Source organism: Patagioenas fasciata, chromosome 4 (assembly GCF_037038585.1).
Source record: "Patagioenas fasciata isolate bPatFas1 chromosome 4, bPatFas1.hap1, whole genome shotgun sequence".
Taxonomy (NCBI): domain Eukaryota; kingdom Metazoa; phylum Chordata; class Aves; order Columbiformes; family Columbidae; genus Patagioenas; species Patagioenas fasciata.
Window position 1 is genome coordinate 27002204 of NC_092523.1, and position 14183 is coordinate 27016386.

The window sequence follows — 14183 nt, forward strand, 5'->3', positions numbered from 1 at the left end:
GCGCTTCCGGCGCATGAGGTGTTGCGTTTCGCGGGGAGGCTGCTTGCAGGCGCCTCGTGCCGTGGGAGTCCGCCGCCTCCCGCGCGTGCGGCGGGTTGCTAGGCGACCCTGTGGCGGGATCGCGGCAAGGGAAGGGCTGAGGGGAGGGGGCCGTAAGGGCCGCCCCGCGGTGAGAGCAGCGGCAGCCGGAGGCCATGGGGGTCGAGTCTGCCGAAGGCCCGTCCGCACAGTGAGCGTGTGACCCCAGCCCCGAGCACCATGGCTCTCGTGGGCAGGACGGCGATGTGGTGGGCCCGGCTGCGGGGCCGTTACCCCGCTGCTGCCCCGCTCTGCTTTCCCCCATGGCGGCCCGCGGGGCTGGCGGCGGACTGGCGGCTGTACAGCTCCCGCGGCAAGGTGAGTCCGCGGGGTGCGGGGAGTCGTTTCGCCTGCTCGCAGCTGGGCTGCCGGGAGTCCCCGGAGGCGGCGGTCAGGTGTGGAAGCTGGCCTTGCCGGACCGCCGGTGTCACCCTGGAGTGGCAGTGTCTCGCCACAGGGCTGTTTGTGTGCCGATGGCAGAACGAGGACGTGCAGTTCCAAACTGAGGCATTCTGCCAGGGACACTGCAGATAGTGCTGCCTAATGCTGTGTATTGATGCCAGCAAAGAACTCCGAGGTTGCTTTTCTGCCTGGCCCGGAGCTTGTGAAAGAGAGATGAGCTTTGTGTATCTCAGTATCGGTGACCAGAGTTTTTCAGTGTTGCTGATTGCTGTTAGAGGTCTCTGATGAGGTTCCTGATGCTGAAAGCTTTGAAGAGCAAAGAAGCTACTTCTTCAAAGTGTCATACTACGTGGAATGAGTAGTAACAACACAAAAAGTTTTTTACTGTTGGGCCTTGCGGTGTGTGAACCAAGGAAGCTGGGCTGCTCTTCTGCTTTTTTTTTTTTTTTTTAATTTAGCCAAGACACATGTTCCCTCTAGCTTCCTTTCTGAGAAAGTCTACTTGATCCTTATGATAAGGTCACTGTTACCTGAGCTCCCAGGTAATGTTGCTGTATTCTTGTCAAGCTTGTGAAGAATAATGTCCTTAACTGTCCCCTGAATCCAGTTTTCTTAATCCTTAAGTTCAGTAGTTTAACAAACTTGAAACTGTTTTAAGTTTTCCAACTCCCTATATTCATAAGAACACACTACCTTTCACAACACTTTCCAGCATACTTACTGATTATTCTGGGTAATAAATAAATACATGCATGTGTATGACTAAAATGAAATGCTAGCATTTTAAACACTGATAACAATTTAATTTTTTGTATCTCTAGTCACTATGTCTCCACTAGAGAAAAGGGTTAATTATTTTTTAAATTATTTTTAATCTATTATACATAGAGACTGTAACCATGGTTTATGAAGATAAATCTATGTTTTTCAGGAAAAAATAGATATGTCAATGTATCCTGTTGAAAGCATCAGAAATTTCAGTATTATAGCTCATGTAGATCATGGCAAAAGTACACTGGCAGACAGATTGTTGGAAATTACAGGTAAGTGTTCTAATTTTATACTACCTTCTCTTGACACATAAGATGAAGTGTAAGTTTCTGTAGCTTTGATTATTACTAAAATGTCTAATGCCTTTGCTCTTCTAGTAGCAGGTTGCTTATGCTTTTAGGCTGCCAGTTGTGTGGTGTTACATATGTGAATATGATGGACTTTTTGATTGAGATCTGCCTACAAGTAGGGATAAGGAAGTGTGAAATTCACTCAAGGAAGTATATATTTTAGAGAGTGTAGTGTAGGAGTGTACTTCCTTGGTCAAGATGGTACTCCTTTCATTCCTGACCAATCATCCATTAGATCGGTGCACAGCAAGTTCATGATGTTTACTGTTGATGTTTGGGATGGACAGAAGGGGACTGTCATGACCTAGGAGTTCGGGACAGGGTAGTTTTCAAAACTGTTATATAAACAGAGAGGAACTTCAGCTGCTTTTGCTTAGATGAAAGCAATGATAGGTCTGCTGTGAGCAAGCCATAACCAACTACCTTTCATGGTGGTGAGGCTCGCTGGTACAAAACTTGATATGATGCTGCATAGTAAGTTTTAGAAATGTACAGCCCTCTGGTGGTTTAGATTTAGTGTGTAGAATAATTTCTAGTAATTAAGTGTAAATTCCATGGATTATACTATATGGACTTGTTTTTTCCTTCACTCTAATATTGGTGAAGTTGGCTACTTTCATCTTCAGCAGTATTTATTTTGTCTTCACCGGAGTGCTTCTTGGACTTCAGTGTTTTTATTTCTGTGTTATTGTTGAGGCTCAGGAAAACTTTTCACCTTTAAAGTTAAAGCGAGAAACTGAAGTGCTAAAGGGTATTTGTAGTTATAAGTGACTCTGAAACTAGGGTTTCCTTGGAAGAGAGAGAGACAGGCGCTGCCTTAGAAGGTTCTCTAAGATGAGCTGTAAAGCGATTGTTCTATCTCCCAAGAGGAAACTAATTTCAGGGCAAATCTTAAATGGCTATTCAGAAATACTATTTTCTTACTTAAGGGGAGATGTGGTGAATGCACTCAACAGGTGAGCAAAACAGAACCTGGGAGAGAAGCTTTTGATCAAAGTTATTCTTTAGGGTTACCTCTTATGTGTCACTAGGAGCAATTTTACCTGATGCCTGTGCTAGAATGGAATTTTGAATTGGGGCCTGTCAAGCTCTGTGGTAATGCTCTTTTTGTACTTGAGTTTGGCACTGATTGGAGCCATGGGCTATAGAGCTCCTCTCCAGTGATAAGAGGTGAAGTTTCTTTAAAGATCAAAATTATTTAGCAGTGAATGGAGTCCTTACTACTTCTTTATTTCTGACTTACACTTACAAGATGTTTTGTATCCTGCTTATTCAGTAAAATATTTTATATAACTTCATATGTAAAAATTTCTTTAACATTGAGTTAAAGCTGCAAGTCCCATGTTCTCCTGGTTAATGGCATTTTCAAGAATTATTTATTTTGAGAGCTAATGTACTAAGTGAGGTAATAAAACTTTTTTTTGTCTTAGGAACAATTGCTAAGACTGACTGTAATAAACAAGTGCTGGATAAACTGCAAGTGGAACGTGAAAGAGGAATTACAGTTAAAGCACAATCTGCATCTCTCTTTTACAATCATGAAGGAGTTAACTTCCTCTTAAATCTTATTGACACGCCAGTAAGTTAAGTATAAACAGTGTTTAAATTACACAAAGCTAAATGTATTTATATTTGAAAGTAGGACATTTGTGGCTTCTTGTCTTTATTCAGTTTCTTTTTTTTTAAGGGTTATAAACATATACACAAATTAAAACATGATAGTATAGAAATCTTTGCAAAAGACACTAGAAGTAGCTGAAATAGTAAACATTTATTTTCTCCACAGGGCCATGTAGATTTCAGCTATGAAGTATCACGATCACTGTCTGCCTGTCAAGGTGTCGTACTTGTAGTGGATGCAAATGAGGTGGAGTTCTCAATTCTTGTTTTTGATTTAGAATTTCAGCAATTTCTTTAAGCAAGCTAGAGAGATGATTAAGTTTGGTTTGGTTTTTTTATTTTTTCCATCAGTGTTTTTGCCTCTCATCTATCCACACAAAAGTACTATATTATGTTGCAAAAGAAGAGTAATGGGAGTTTTTAAAAAATTCTAGAAACAAATACTTGTGTGTTCATAGATAGATAAACACTGCAGTTCCATGATACAGTAATAAAAGCATAGCATTAATAAGAATCAGATTCTACTTTTTTACAGTGTGTGAACTTTGCAAATAGTAGTCTGGAGAACTTTTGGCTATAGTGCAAATACCCAGTTGAGTACCTTCAGTTTCTTCTTGGAAAGCTTAATGATCAGTTCAGCCAACCACTTTGTTAGTTAGAACTAATTGCTTTTTTGTTTCTGATTGTCTGTAATACAAACAGATACTGGCCACATTAAAGCTGAAGGACACTATAAGCCAAACATGAATAAATTTATTCTGGAAACTTGAGAAGTTTCTATCTGCTAGATATAGCTACATCTACTAGATCAGGGGTGTCAAACTCATTTTTCACTGGGGCCCCATCAGCCTTGTGGTTGCCTTCAAAGGGCCGAATGTAATTTTAGGACTGCATAAACATAACTATTCCTACATTTCAAGGAAGTGCATGTAGAAACCTTAAACTTTGTTTTCTTTTCTGAATATAACTGTAAGGTGAGTTGAAGGTATGTTCCTGCCCTCTTGAGTAACTACAGTTTTATTACCATGATGAATATCCCTCTGTCTTACTCTGTTTGGGAATAGTTTGTTGTGGGCAAAGAATCTATGTTTAAAGGTACCTATTATGATCTTGGCTATTCAGAAATAAATAGCATATGCAAAAATACATACATGATACGTAGCATATGTGTAATACTGTGTTATATATAAATAATTCCATGTAAGTGATCACACATAGAACATTATTAGTTTACTTATATTCAGATTATGAGAAATGGTAATTAGGAATGCTGAGAAAGAAAACAACAATGTTTATAATTAATAACTTTGACTTCTTTTCCATCCCCCAAGTGAAGGAGTGGTTAGAATAGCAAAGTAATCTTATATTGTATACTATGCCTAGGAAAAAACCAAACCAAACCAAAAAGCAACAACACACCAAAACTCAAGAAGGTTCCATGTTAAATTTTTTTAATGCTTATTTTCCAGGGTATTCAGGCTCAGACAGTGGCAAACTTCTACCTTGCTTTTGAAGCACAGCTTACAATAATTCCCGTCATAAATAAGGTATTAAAGGCTTTAGAGTTTCATATTAAATAGTTGGGTTGCTTAAATGTATAGAAGATTTATAAGAGATGTATCCTAAAATACAAATATATAATGAAGAAATAGCTATAATATAATAAGAACTTTGTGTTCTACTTGTAAATACAGTAAGGATCCTTCACTTGTATATTTGGAAACAACAGTGCTGGATCGTACAGAAGATGTGATTACCTGTATATTTAGCAGTTTGTTGTTCTTCAGATTGACTTGAAGAATGCAGACCCTGAAAGAGTTGAAAAACAAATTGAGAAGCTGTTTGATATCTCTGCAGATGAATGCGTAAGGGTAAGATCACTTAAAGTTTTATAGCATGGCTGATGATATATCTATATCTACTTTGTAGCTAATGAAAGACTTGTCCACATAGTTCATCAACAGGGTGTCATCTGTCTGTCTCTCTTTGTCTGACATACATGAATTTCTTTAAAGATTGTCCTCTGGAAAACAGCAGTGAAGAACACCCTTATCAGTTAAAAATTCTAGTATGTCTTGATGAATGACAGATAGATTTTTAAATTATTTCTCATTGTGGGTCCATAAATTGTTTTTGTTTTTACCGTAACAGTAATTGCCATTCAGTAGAGGAAAAACTGTTACAGAATAATTTATAATCAAATCAGCATCGCAGAGTAATAGCATTCTAAAGTGTGCTTCAGAGTGCTTTTATGAGTAGTATTATTTGTGGCCACCAAAACTGCCTAAGTAAATGTGACACTTTATTAGATACTTTGTGAGTGTAAGACACATGTCTTATAAAATTGTCGTTGGATTTGTTTTAGATTTCTGCTAAACAAGGAACAAATGTTGAAAAAGTTCTTCAAAAGGTCGTTGAGAAGATTCCGCCGTAAGTCTGTATTTAACTATGAAACCTTGCAAGTTTAATTAGGAAACCATGAGTTGCATGTGTGCAGTATTGGCAGTAGTTTTGCATCATGTGATTTAAAGTCAATACTTTCTAAAGAGAGGTGAGATAAATCTAATGTCGAAGCTGGTTAAATCAATTTGAAATTGCAAATCAGAAAAAAATGACACCAGATTAGAGAGACCTTTTATAAAATGACTGTGTGAATATTAGCAGAGGAAACTTCTTTATTCTCAAGAAGTGGGAGAGGAAAATGAATTCAGTCTGAAATGAAAGAGGTGAACCACTGAAGGTGATATTTTTATGACAGTTAATATAGCTTCCATGAGACTCAGTGTTTGAGGATGTATGCTGTTACTCCCTTTGAACATTGCATTGTTAAAATGATAAAGGTAATTGATATCCACTGTGTTTAGAGTTTCATATCCTGAACCCAACCTTTAAAATAGACCTTTATGTAAGAACTTGTTGACAAAGCTGCTAAATTACAGTTGTTTCAATGAGCATATTGGTTTTCATTCTTTTTTCCTATTATTAGCTAATAATTGTAGTCCTCATATTAGTTAATAATTATAGTTTAAAAAACTGCAATGGAAATCTGAGATCAGGTTTCTATGAAAGATGGCAAAACCAGAATAACAGGGGATTTATATTTTTTAAATCAGCTGTTGGAATGTAACTTTTGAATTTTTCTTGTCCCACTTAATACAAAATTTTAAGCATCAGTGTTACCTTTTGTGAAATGGGTATGATGGATGTGCGTACTACCATTGCACATGGAGGAAATAAAATGTCAAGATTTTTTGTATAATACATAGTGAAACACTAAGTATGTCTGGTGTGTGTTTACTGAAAACTACTTGATTGTTTTATCTATATTTATATATATCCGCATTAATATTTTGCGATGGGAGTGCTTGCTCATTCAGTGTTCAATGAAATCACGCTGCTTAATTTATTGTTTTAAATTTTTTTGACAGACCTCAGTGTAATACAGCTGATCCATTGAAAGCCTTAGTATTTGACTCTACCTTTGACCACTACCGAGGTGTCATAGCTAACATTGCACTCTTTGGTGGGGAGATTCAGAAAGGGCATAAAATTGTGTCTGCATACACAAAGAAAAGATATGAAGTTAATGAAGTTGGAATTCTGACTCCAAGTGAACAGCCAACGCATAAGCTGTAAGTAAACATTTCTTATAGTGGAAAAAATCATAAATTGGTGTAAGATACAAAATCCTGAATTACTTTGCTTTTTGTTTTGGTTGGTAATGGCTGGGAGATGTTTTGGGTTTTTGTTCTTTTTCTTTGTTGGTGGGTTTTTTATGATTATTATTTGTAATTTAATGCTCAGTGTCAGTCTTTTTCATTTTGGGCATGCTGAGGCAGGAGCTTTTGGGGACTGCTTTTTGGGCACTGCTGGGGGAGGAGGCCATTCTATAGTACACGGAACATCTGGACAGCTAGTATTTTAACACTAGCATTTGATATTCTTATTCAGCTGTCCAATTTATTTCTAGAAACTACCTTATTTGAGAGTGGAAGGGAATGGGGCTTCATCTTAGTTACTGCTGCAGCATATTTTGAGGGTGGAAAACTTAAAATCCATGAATGCAACAACTTCCAGAAACTGGCTTCTCATGGCCGCAGTGGGAAGAAAATCAGGTACTTAGAATTAGGGGAAAAGCTTTATCAGTTTGCATCCAGGTATGTGTTAATAACTTTCTTGAGAGATTCTCAGTGAGACTACATTACTGTGTGTGGTGGGTTGGACCCAACCAGCAACTAAGCACCCAACCAGCCACTTGCTCACTCCCTCAACCCCAGTGGGACTGTGGAGACAGCTGGGAGAGAAAAAGTGAGGAAAGACTTGTGGGTTGAGATAAAAACAGTTTAATAAGTGAAGGAAAAAGAAAAGAAATAAAAACAAGTGATGCAAAGGCAATCAGTTGCTACCTCCCACAGGCAGGCTGATACCCTGCTAGTCTGAAAGTAACGGCCACCTTGAGAAGACTACACTCCTTGTTTTTTTACTGCCAAGCGTGATGTTATATGGCATGGAATATCCCTTTGGTCAGTTCAGGTCCTCTCTCTTGGCTTTGTCACCTCCCAGCCTCTTGCCTATCTCTAGCCTATTTGCTGGGGGAGCAGAGTGAGAAGCAGAGAAAGCATTCATGCTATGCAAGCACTATTCAGCAATAGCTGAAACATTGATATGTTATCAACATGATTTTAGGCACGAATCTGAAGTGCAGCACCATACAGGTCTGTTCTGGAGAAAGTTAACTCCATTCCAGCCAAAACCAATGCACTCCCATTTTTATCTGCTCTGGATTCCTCTTCTAACAGCATTATGTGATGATGGAATGCATTTGTCTTTTGTTGTTTCTGCCACAGTTAGCATATGAAATTTGCTGGCAGCTGGGAACTGTTTTGGTTCTGTCTTAGATGCCCGATAACTTCCCTCTAGCTCCAGCTTTCAAACTGAGAGTAGCACAGAATTCAAAATCAAGAACTATAAATTTACTGTTTAACAGAAATAGAGGTACTTGAGTCAACATATAGTTTGTCCTTGAGACAAAGCTCACAACTCAGAGGAGAAACAACTTAAATCTGGCTTACGGCTTTTAGGGAGGGTGCTCTATTTGAATTTCTGATTGAGCTAAGTGGGAAAAGTAGTGGAAATACTGATAATGCCAAGAAGCATGTCTATATAATGCCAATTTTATTTAGATATGCTGGACAGGTGGGCTACTTGATTGCTGGAATGAAAGAAGTAACAGAAGCCCAAATAGGAGACACACTGTTTTTTTATAAACAGCCAGTGGAGCCTTTGCCTGGTTTTAAGTCAGCGAAGCCAATGGTTTTTGCAGGTGAGGAGTAAACTCATATAAAGTGGAATTACTTCTTTCAGGTAATAAGAATGAGGGAGCTATTAAACTTTTAAAATAATGTTTGTATATGTTAAACAGTTGTGAGGATTAGAATTTTAGCAAAGTTAAGCTGAAGAAGAATGTAATTTATATAACTGTGTAATTTTCCCTGTGACTGGACAGGATTCATAATAGGTGCAGACTGGTTTTGTAGGAATACAAGACTAGCTTGTATTTTTAGCCATGTTTATGGCTCCTAATGACAGTAAACTCTTGCTGGCTGGAAAAGAAGGGTTGAGGCTTTAAAAAAGTGAGTTGATTTTTGACTATTCTTAATTTAGATAATCACATTTCCATAATTATTGTGATTCTTTTTTTCTTTTACAAATTAGTAGCTGTTTCTTTTTCGTTAAACACGGAAAAATGCTAAAGCTAATATTCAGAATGATTCTGTAAAATATTTGACTTTTTCACAGAATCACAGAATGTTAGGGATTGGAAGGGACCTCAAAAGATCATCTAGTCCAGTCCCCCTGCCGGAGCAGGAACACTTAGATGAGGTTACACAGGAAGGTGTCCAGGCGGGTTTTGAATGTCTCCAGAGTAGGAGACTCCACAACCTCCCTGGGCAGCCTGTTCCAGTGCTCTGTTACCCTCACTGAGAAGAAGTTTCTTCTCAAATTTAAGTGGAACCTCTTGGGTTCCAGTTTGAACCCATTACCCCTTGTCTTACCATTGGTTGTCACCAAGAAGAGCCTGGCTCCATCCTCATGACACTCACCCTTTATATATTTGTAAACATTAATGAGGTCACCCCTCAGTCTTCTCCAGGCTAAAGAGACCCAGCTCCCTCAGCCTTTCCTCATAAGGGAGATGCTCCACTCCCTTCATCATCTTTCTTGCCCTGCGCTGGACTCTCTCCAGCAGTTCCCTGTCCTTCTGGAACCGAGAGGCCCAGAACTGGACACAGTATTCCAGATGGGGTCTCACCAGGGCAGAGTAGAGGGGAAGGAGAACCTCTCTCAACCTACTAACCACCCCCCTTCTAATACACCCCAGGATGTCATTGGCCTTCCTGGCCACAAGGGCCCAGTGCTGGCTCATGGTCATCCTGCTGTCCACCAGGACCCCCAGGTCCCTTTCCCCTACACTGCTCTCTAATAGGTTGTTCCTCAACCTTTACTGGAACCTGGGGTTGTTCCTGCCCAGGTGTAAGACTCGACACTTGCCCTTGTTATATTTCATTAAATTTTTCCCCACCCAACTCTCCAGCCTGTCCAGGTCTCGCTGGATGGCAGCACAGCCTTCTGGCGTGTCAGCCACTCCTCCCAGCTTGGTGTCATCAGCAAACTATATAAGCAAACTTTAAGCTTGTATAGTTCTGTTGAGCTGTTTCCACCAGCTTCAGTTAACTACTACAAATACTATGGAAGATACTTTTAAAAGAAGGAAATTCTCGAAATCACTTTCTGCACTTGTGAGGGGATGTGTAAAACCTCACTCAAACTGTTTCATAGAGATTAGGTGGTCTGTCAGTGAACACAGGGAAGTGTAATCCTGTCAGTAATGCTTTTTTGGATGCACATGTGTTACTTCTTGCTGTAGAACAATTAACATTTTCTGAACACGTGACGACGTGAAAAATGATACAGTAGAAACTCTTTCAGGTAGTAATTATACAGGCTGCTGCTTGAATTAATTTCAAAAAATATAGAAACATTTGCAACTTTGTTAGATGTGGCACTTTTTTTTGCCAGTCACTCTTACCTTTGAAGGAACATCTCAGTGAAATTAGTCTGCTTGTCCAGTGATGCATAAGCTAAATGTTTACACTTCAGCCCTGCAAAAGAGTGGTTATAGTCAATTGTGCATCTTCCACAACTGTGAAGGATTGATGGGTAGTGTCCCTGCCATTAAGGGTTGAATGTTAATTCCTGGTTTTTATGAGGTAATCTAAAACTTTATTACATTCTAAATAAATTTTGGGGAGGAAAAAGAAAAAGAAAAAATCCTCATATTGTTTTTCCACATTTTAAAATTGGACCAGAAGGTAACCTGTTTCTGATTTTATTACTGTGTTCACAGTAGAAGTCATATTTGAGAGCTAAGTACACACTAGATAAAGCTCTCTTACCATGTCAATTTTATCTAATATGTTTTGACAGGAATGTATCCTGTAGATCAAACAGAATATAATAATCTCAAAAGTGCTTTGGAAAGGCTGACATTGAATGATTCCAGTGTAACTGTTCATCGTGACAGTAGCCTTGCCTTAGGAGCTGGATGGAGGTGAGGCTTTTATACTGCTTTTGTTTTTAGAATGGTTTGTAAATTGAGAATGCAAGTTTAAATAAGTCAGCTGAAGATTGAATTAAAAGGTATTAAATGTTTAGAGTTTTACTTCAAGTTAATGCCACTTAAAGGTCAAAAGCATGCGTTTTTCTTGCCTTCGGCATTTGTGCAGAGTATGCAATTTGTCATGATTGATAGTATTTGTTCACAAATACTCGCACTATTCACGTGCAGGATCCTTTGGAGATTATTTGCTGTGCCTGATGTTGTCAGACTAGCAGTGTAAGCATGCTGAAGGGGGAAAAAAAGAATTCCACTGTGAAATTCCAGGGGATATAAAAATACTTTTACCAACAGGATATTTTTTTACCAGGTTGGGTTTCCTTGGTCTTTTACACATGGAAGTTTTTAATCAACGTTTGGAGCAGGAGTATAACATGTCTGTTATTTTGACTGCACCTACAGTTCCATATAAAGCTGTTCTTTCCTCAGCGAAGTTGATAAAGGTACGTTATATTTATTACAGCTTTATGTAAATAGCAGCTTAAAAGCCTCCCATTAGAAACATACACACATGTTTATGTAGACTAGTACTTAGTTTTATGGTAAACATTAGAAGCACCAATATTTAACTTCAAACATTTTTAATGGATTTTTAAGATTGTTAACTTTCCTTACCCCTTCCACTTCAAGCACTCTCTTTTTATGTCTTAAACCTGTCAATGAAAATGAGAATAAAAGACATGTTTCTTGTTGTATTCTTTTCAGTGCATACTGACTGGGATGAGGTTAAAGCAAGTGAAATAACCTTCTATAAGGTTTTATCAGTCAAAAACCATTGTTTTTAGGAATAGCTTGTAATGCTACTGTAGACGGCAGGGGCTGCTGAAGATAAGTGAGTTTTTGATGACAGTGAAGTAGGCATGTGCAAACATTATTGAATTGGGTGCAAAAAAATTACTGTGTGTGAGAAAGAGAGAGAGAGGTGGATTTAGGAGCACCTGCTGAAAGGAGGCTGCAAATAGGCTGGTTTATTATTATCCAGCATGTACCTCTAAACACTACAGAAAATCTGTGAATTCCAAACAGCTTGTTTTAAGAAAGGTTGCTGTGCTTGCAAAGTCTAAGGCATAGACTCTTTTTCTCTCTTGTTGTTTTGGTTTCTTCCTTAGGTAGTGTAGCAGCTATGAATGAAGTAGTTGACAACTTTGTGGTGTAAGTGATTCTGGATTGCTGTGGGATACTTTTCAAGCAGTGCTGGAAGTTGGGTCATTGTTCGAGAACACTGCCTTGTCAGTGGAAGTGATAGCATCACTTGCTTTAGACCGTGGGGGAAGTTGTATCTACATGATAAGAAGCTTAACCTTCCTTTTGTTCTTACTTTGGAAGGACAATTCCAGCCTTTATCGAGGTGTTGGACTACAACAAATAGATTATTAAAGCACTTGTACAGGAATCAAAAGCTCTATTTCAAAGCCCACTTCAGCCTATAAGGGAGCCTGAACCCAAGATTCTACTCAGAGAAGAATGTCCCTGTCACCCAACTGCAGAGTACTTGAAGCAGGTCTTTTGGTGAAGCTGTGCTTTCCACCTGAAAGGGTTAGGATGGAGTAAGAAGGAAGATCCTTACTCTACAGTCAAAAGAGTGACGGAAGATGGACAGAAAAGCTTTTTTATTTCTATTGATAATCCTAGATTATAGTCCTAGTTCTAAGAAATTCTGTTTAAAATTCAGTGGATAAAATGCTTAAAAAAACCATTTTCCCAGTGAAAATAATTGCTATAATCTTTCTATATAATAATATTTAAAGATATGCTGATCAGGGACTTCTGTATTTGATGTAGAAGTCTCTCTTAAAATGATGTTTGGTATAAATTGGGCTTGCACAATTCACAAGTGTTTCCAAGCATTTAAAATGGTTTTCAGCATTTTTTTCAATGCTGTTTTTGCCTCCTTTGCTATTTAGTCTGCTTATTTGTAAAATCACAGTATCTGTTTTATTTGTTTGTTTTCAGGAGTATGGTAAAGAAGAGATTACTATTATCAACCCCGCTCAGTTTCCTGATAAACTTTCAGTATCTGAATATTTAGAGCCAACTGTTCTTGGTACTATTGTAACACCTCATGAATATATTGGGAAAATAATTGCTTTGTGTCAGGTTGGTATATAGTTTTAGTTCTGTCATTTGTATTTTTAAGCTTTTCATATCATACTTAAAGTGAAGATAGTAGATAGTAAGATATTAGTACTTAAATAGTATCTTTGACAATAGTTATTAAAATGTTTTTTTCTTTCAAGGCTATTTAAACTTTTATATGTAAAATTACTACTAAACTACAAAGTCCTTATAGTGAGAGTTTGTGATGAAGCAGTGACAAGGAACTACCTAGTCAAGCATCGTGCAGTAGACAAATTCATAGCTAGTTCTGTTTCCCTGAAAGAGTGAAACCAGCAGCAGGGAAATAAGACCTATTGTTTTTAGACATATAGTCATGGAAATACAATTTATGTCAGCACTTTACTTTTTATATGTGTTTTCAATACTTCACTGGAGTACATTTATTATAATGATGGCCAGTCATGTTTCCGCAGGTGAATTTGGAATACTCTTAACTAAAAATATTTCAACTGCCATGCATATTGTCTTTATCTAATTTCCTCACAAGATTTTTCTTAGCTTTTAACATTTCAAAATACATAATACAAACAAGTACAGTGCCTGTGTGTCAGTGCAGTGGAGTTTAAGATCTATTTAGAATAGCTCCTAAAATAACTTCAAGAACACCCTCCTGGCAGGGAAGAAGATGAGCCTGTGAGTCCTGCTGTGTAATACCCCAGTGTATGCAAAAAATCTAATTTCAGTGAGACTTTATGGACAAATAATTATACACTTAAAAGGCAGCAGTAAGCAGAAGCTCTTAAGGATTTCAGAAATTCAGCTTTTAGAGAGGATAGGTTTGAATAATTTTTCTAGTGAAGTTATAACCACTTCATTTATGATGGTGCTGCAATTTATTCTGGGATTTTAGCAAACTACCAATAGGATAGTTACTCTGGGGCTTGAAGTACAGGAGTTCTCTTGTGTAATTGGATAGTAGTTTATATTAGTTTGTTTTGTATTTATTTGTAGAAAATTTCTGTCAAGGGGAACTGAAACTATTTTTATCTGTCTAGGATCGCAGGGCAGTCCAGAAGGATATGTTGTACTTGGATGAACACAGGGTTATGCTAAAATACCTCTTTCCACTGAATGAAATAGTGGTGGATTTTTATGATGCTCTTAAGTCTCTGTCGTCAGGTTATGCAAGGTAAGTACCTCCTTTGTACCCCCTTGCCCTCCCCACC

General features: G+C 38.1%; 1 protein-coding gene across 6 annotated transcripts in view; it reads left to right on the forward strand.

The window, feature by feature from the left end:
• GUF1 (GTP binding elongation factor GUF1) overlaps positions 1-14183 on the forward strand; it is a 24584-nt gene continuing 10401 nt past the window's right edge. For 4 of the 6 annotated variants that reach the window (XM_065836991.2, XM_065836992.2, XM_071807437.1 and 1 more), the window contains exons 1-13: positions 1-396; positions 1412-1523; positions 3032-3180; positions 3388-3468; positions 4691-4768; positions 5009-5092; positions 5587-5651; positions 6650-6853; positions 8405-8544; positions 10710-10833; positions 11210-11342; positions 12853-12996; positions 14013-14146. In XM_065836991.2, coding sequence (XP_065693063.1) covers positions 259-396; positions 1412-1523; positions 3032-3180; positions 3388-3468; positions 4691-4768; positions 5009-5092; positions 5587-5651; positions 6650-6853; positions 8405-8544; positions 10710-10833; positions 11210-11342; positions 12853-12996; positions 14013-14146 — 1586 coding nt within the window. In that variant the 5' untranslated portion in view covers positions 1-258. Of the gene's footprint in view, positions 397-1411; positions 1524-3031; positions 3184-3385; positions 3469-4690; positions 4769-5008; positions 5093-5586; positions 5652-6649; positions 6854-8404; positions 8545-10709; positions 10834-11209; positions 11343-12852; positions 12997-14012; positions 14147-14183 lie in introns of those variants that run through there. The other 2 variants (XM_071807436.1, XM_071807439.1) reach the window with 2 other exon arrangements.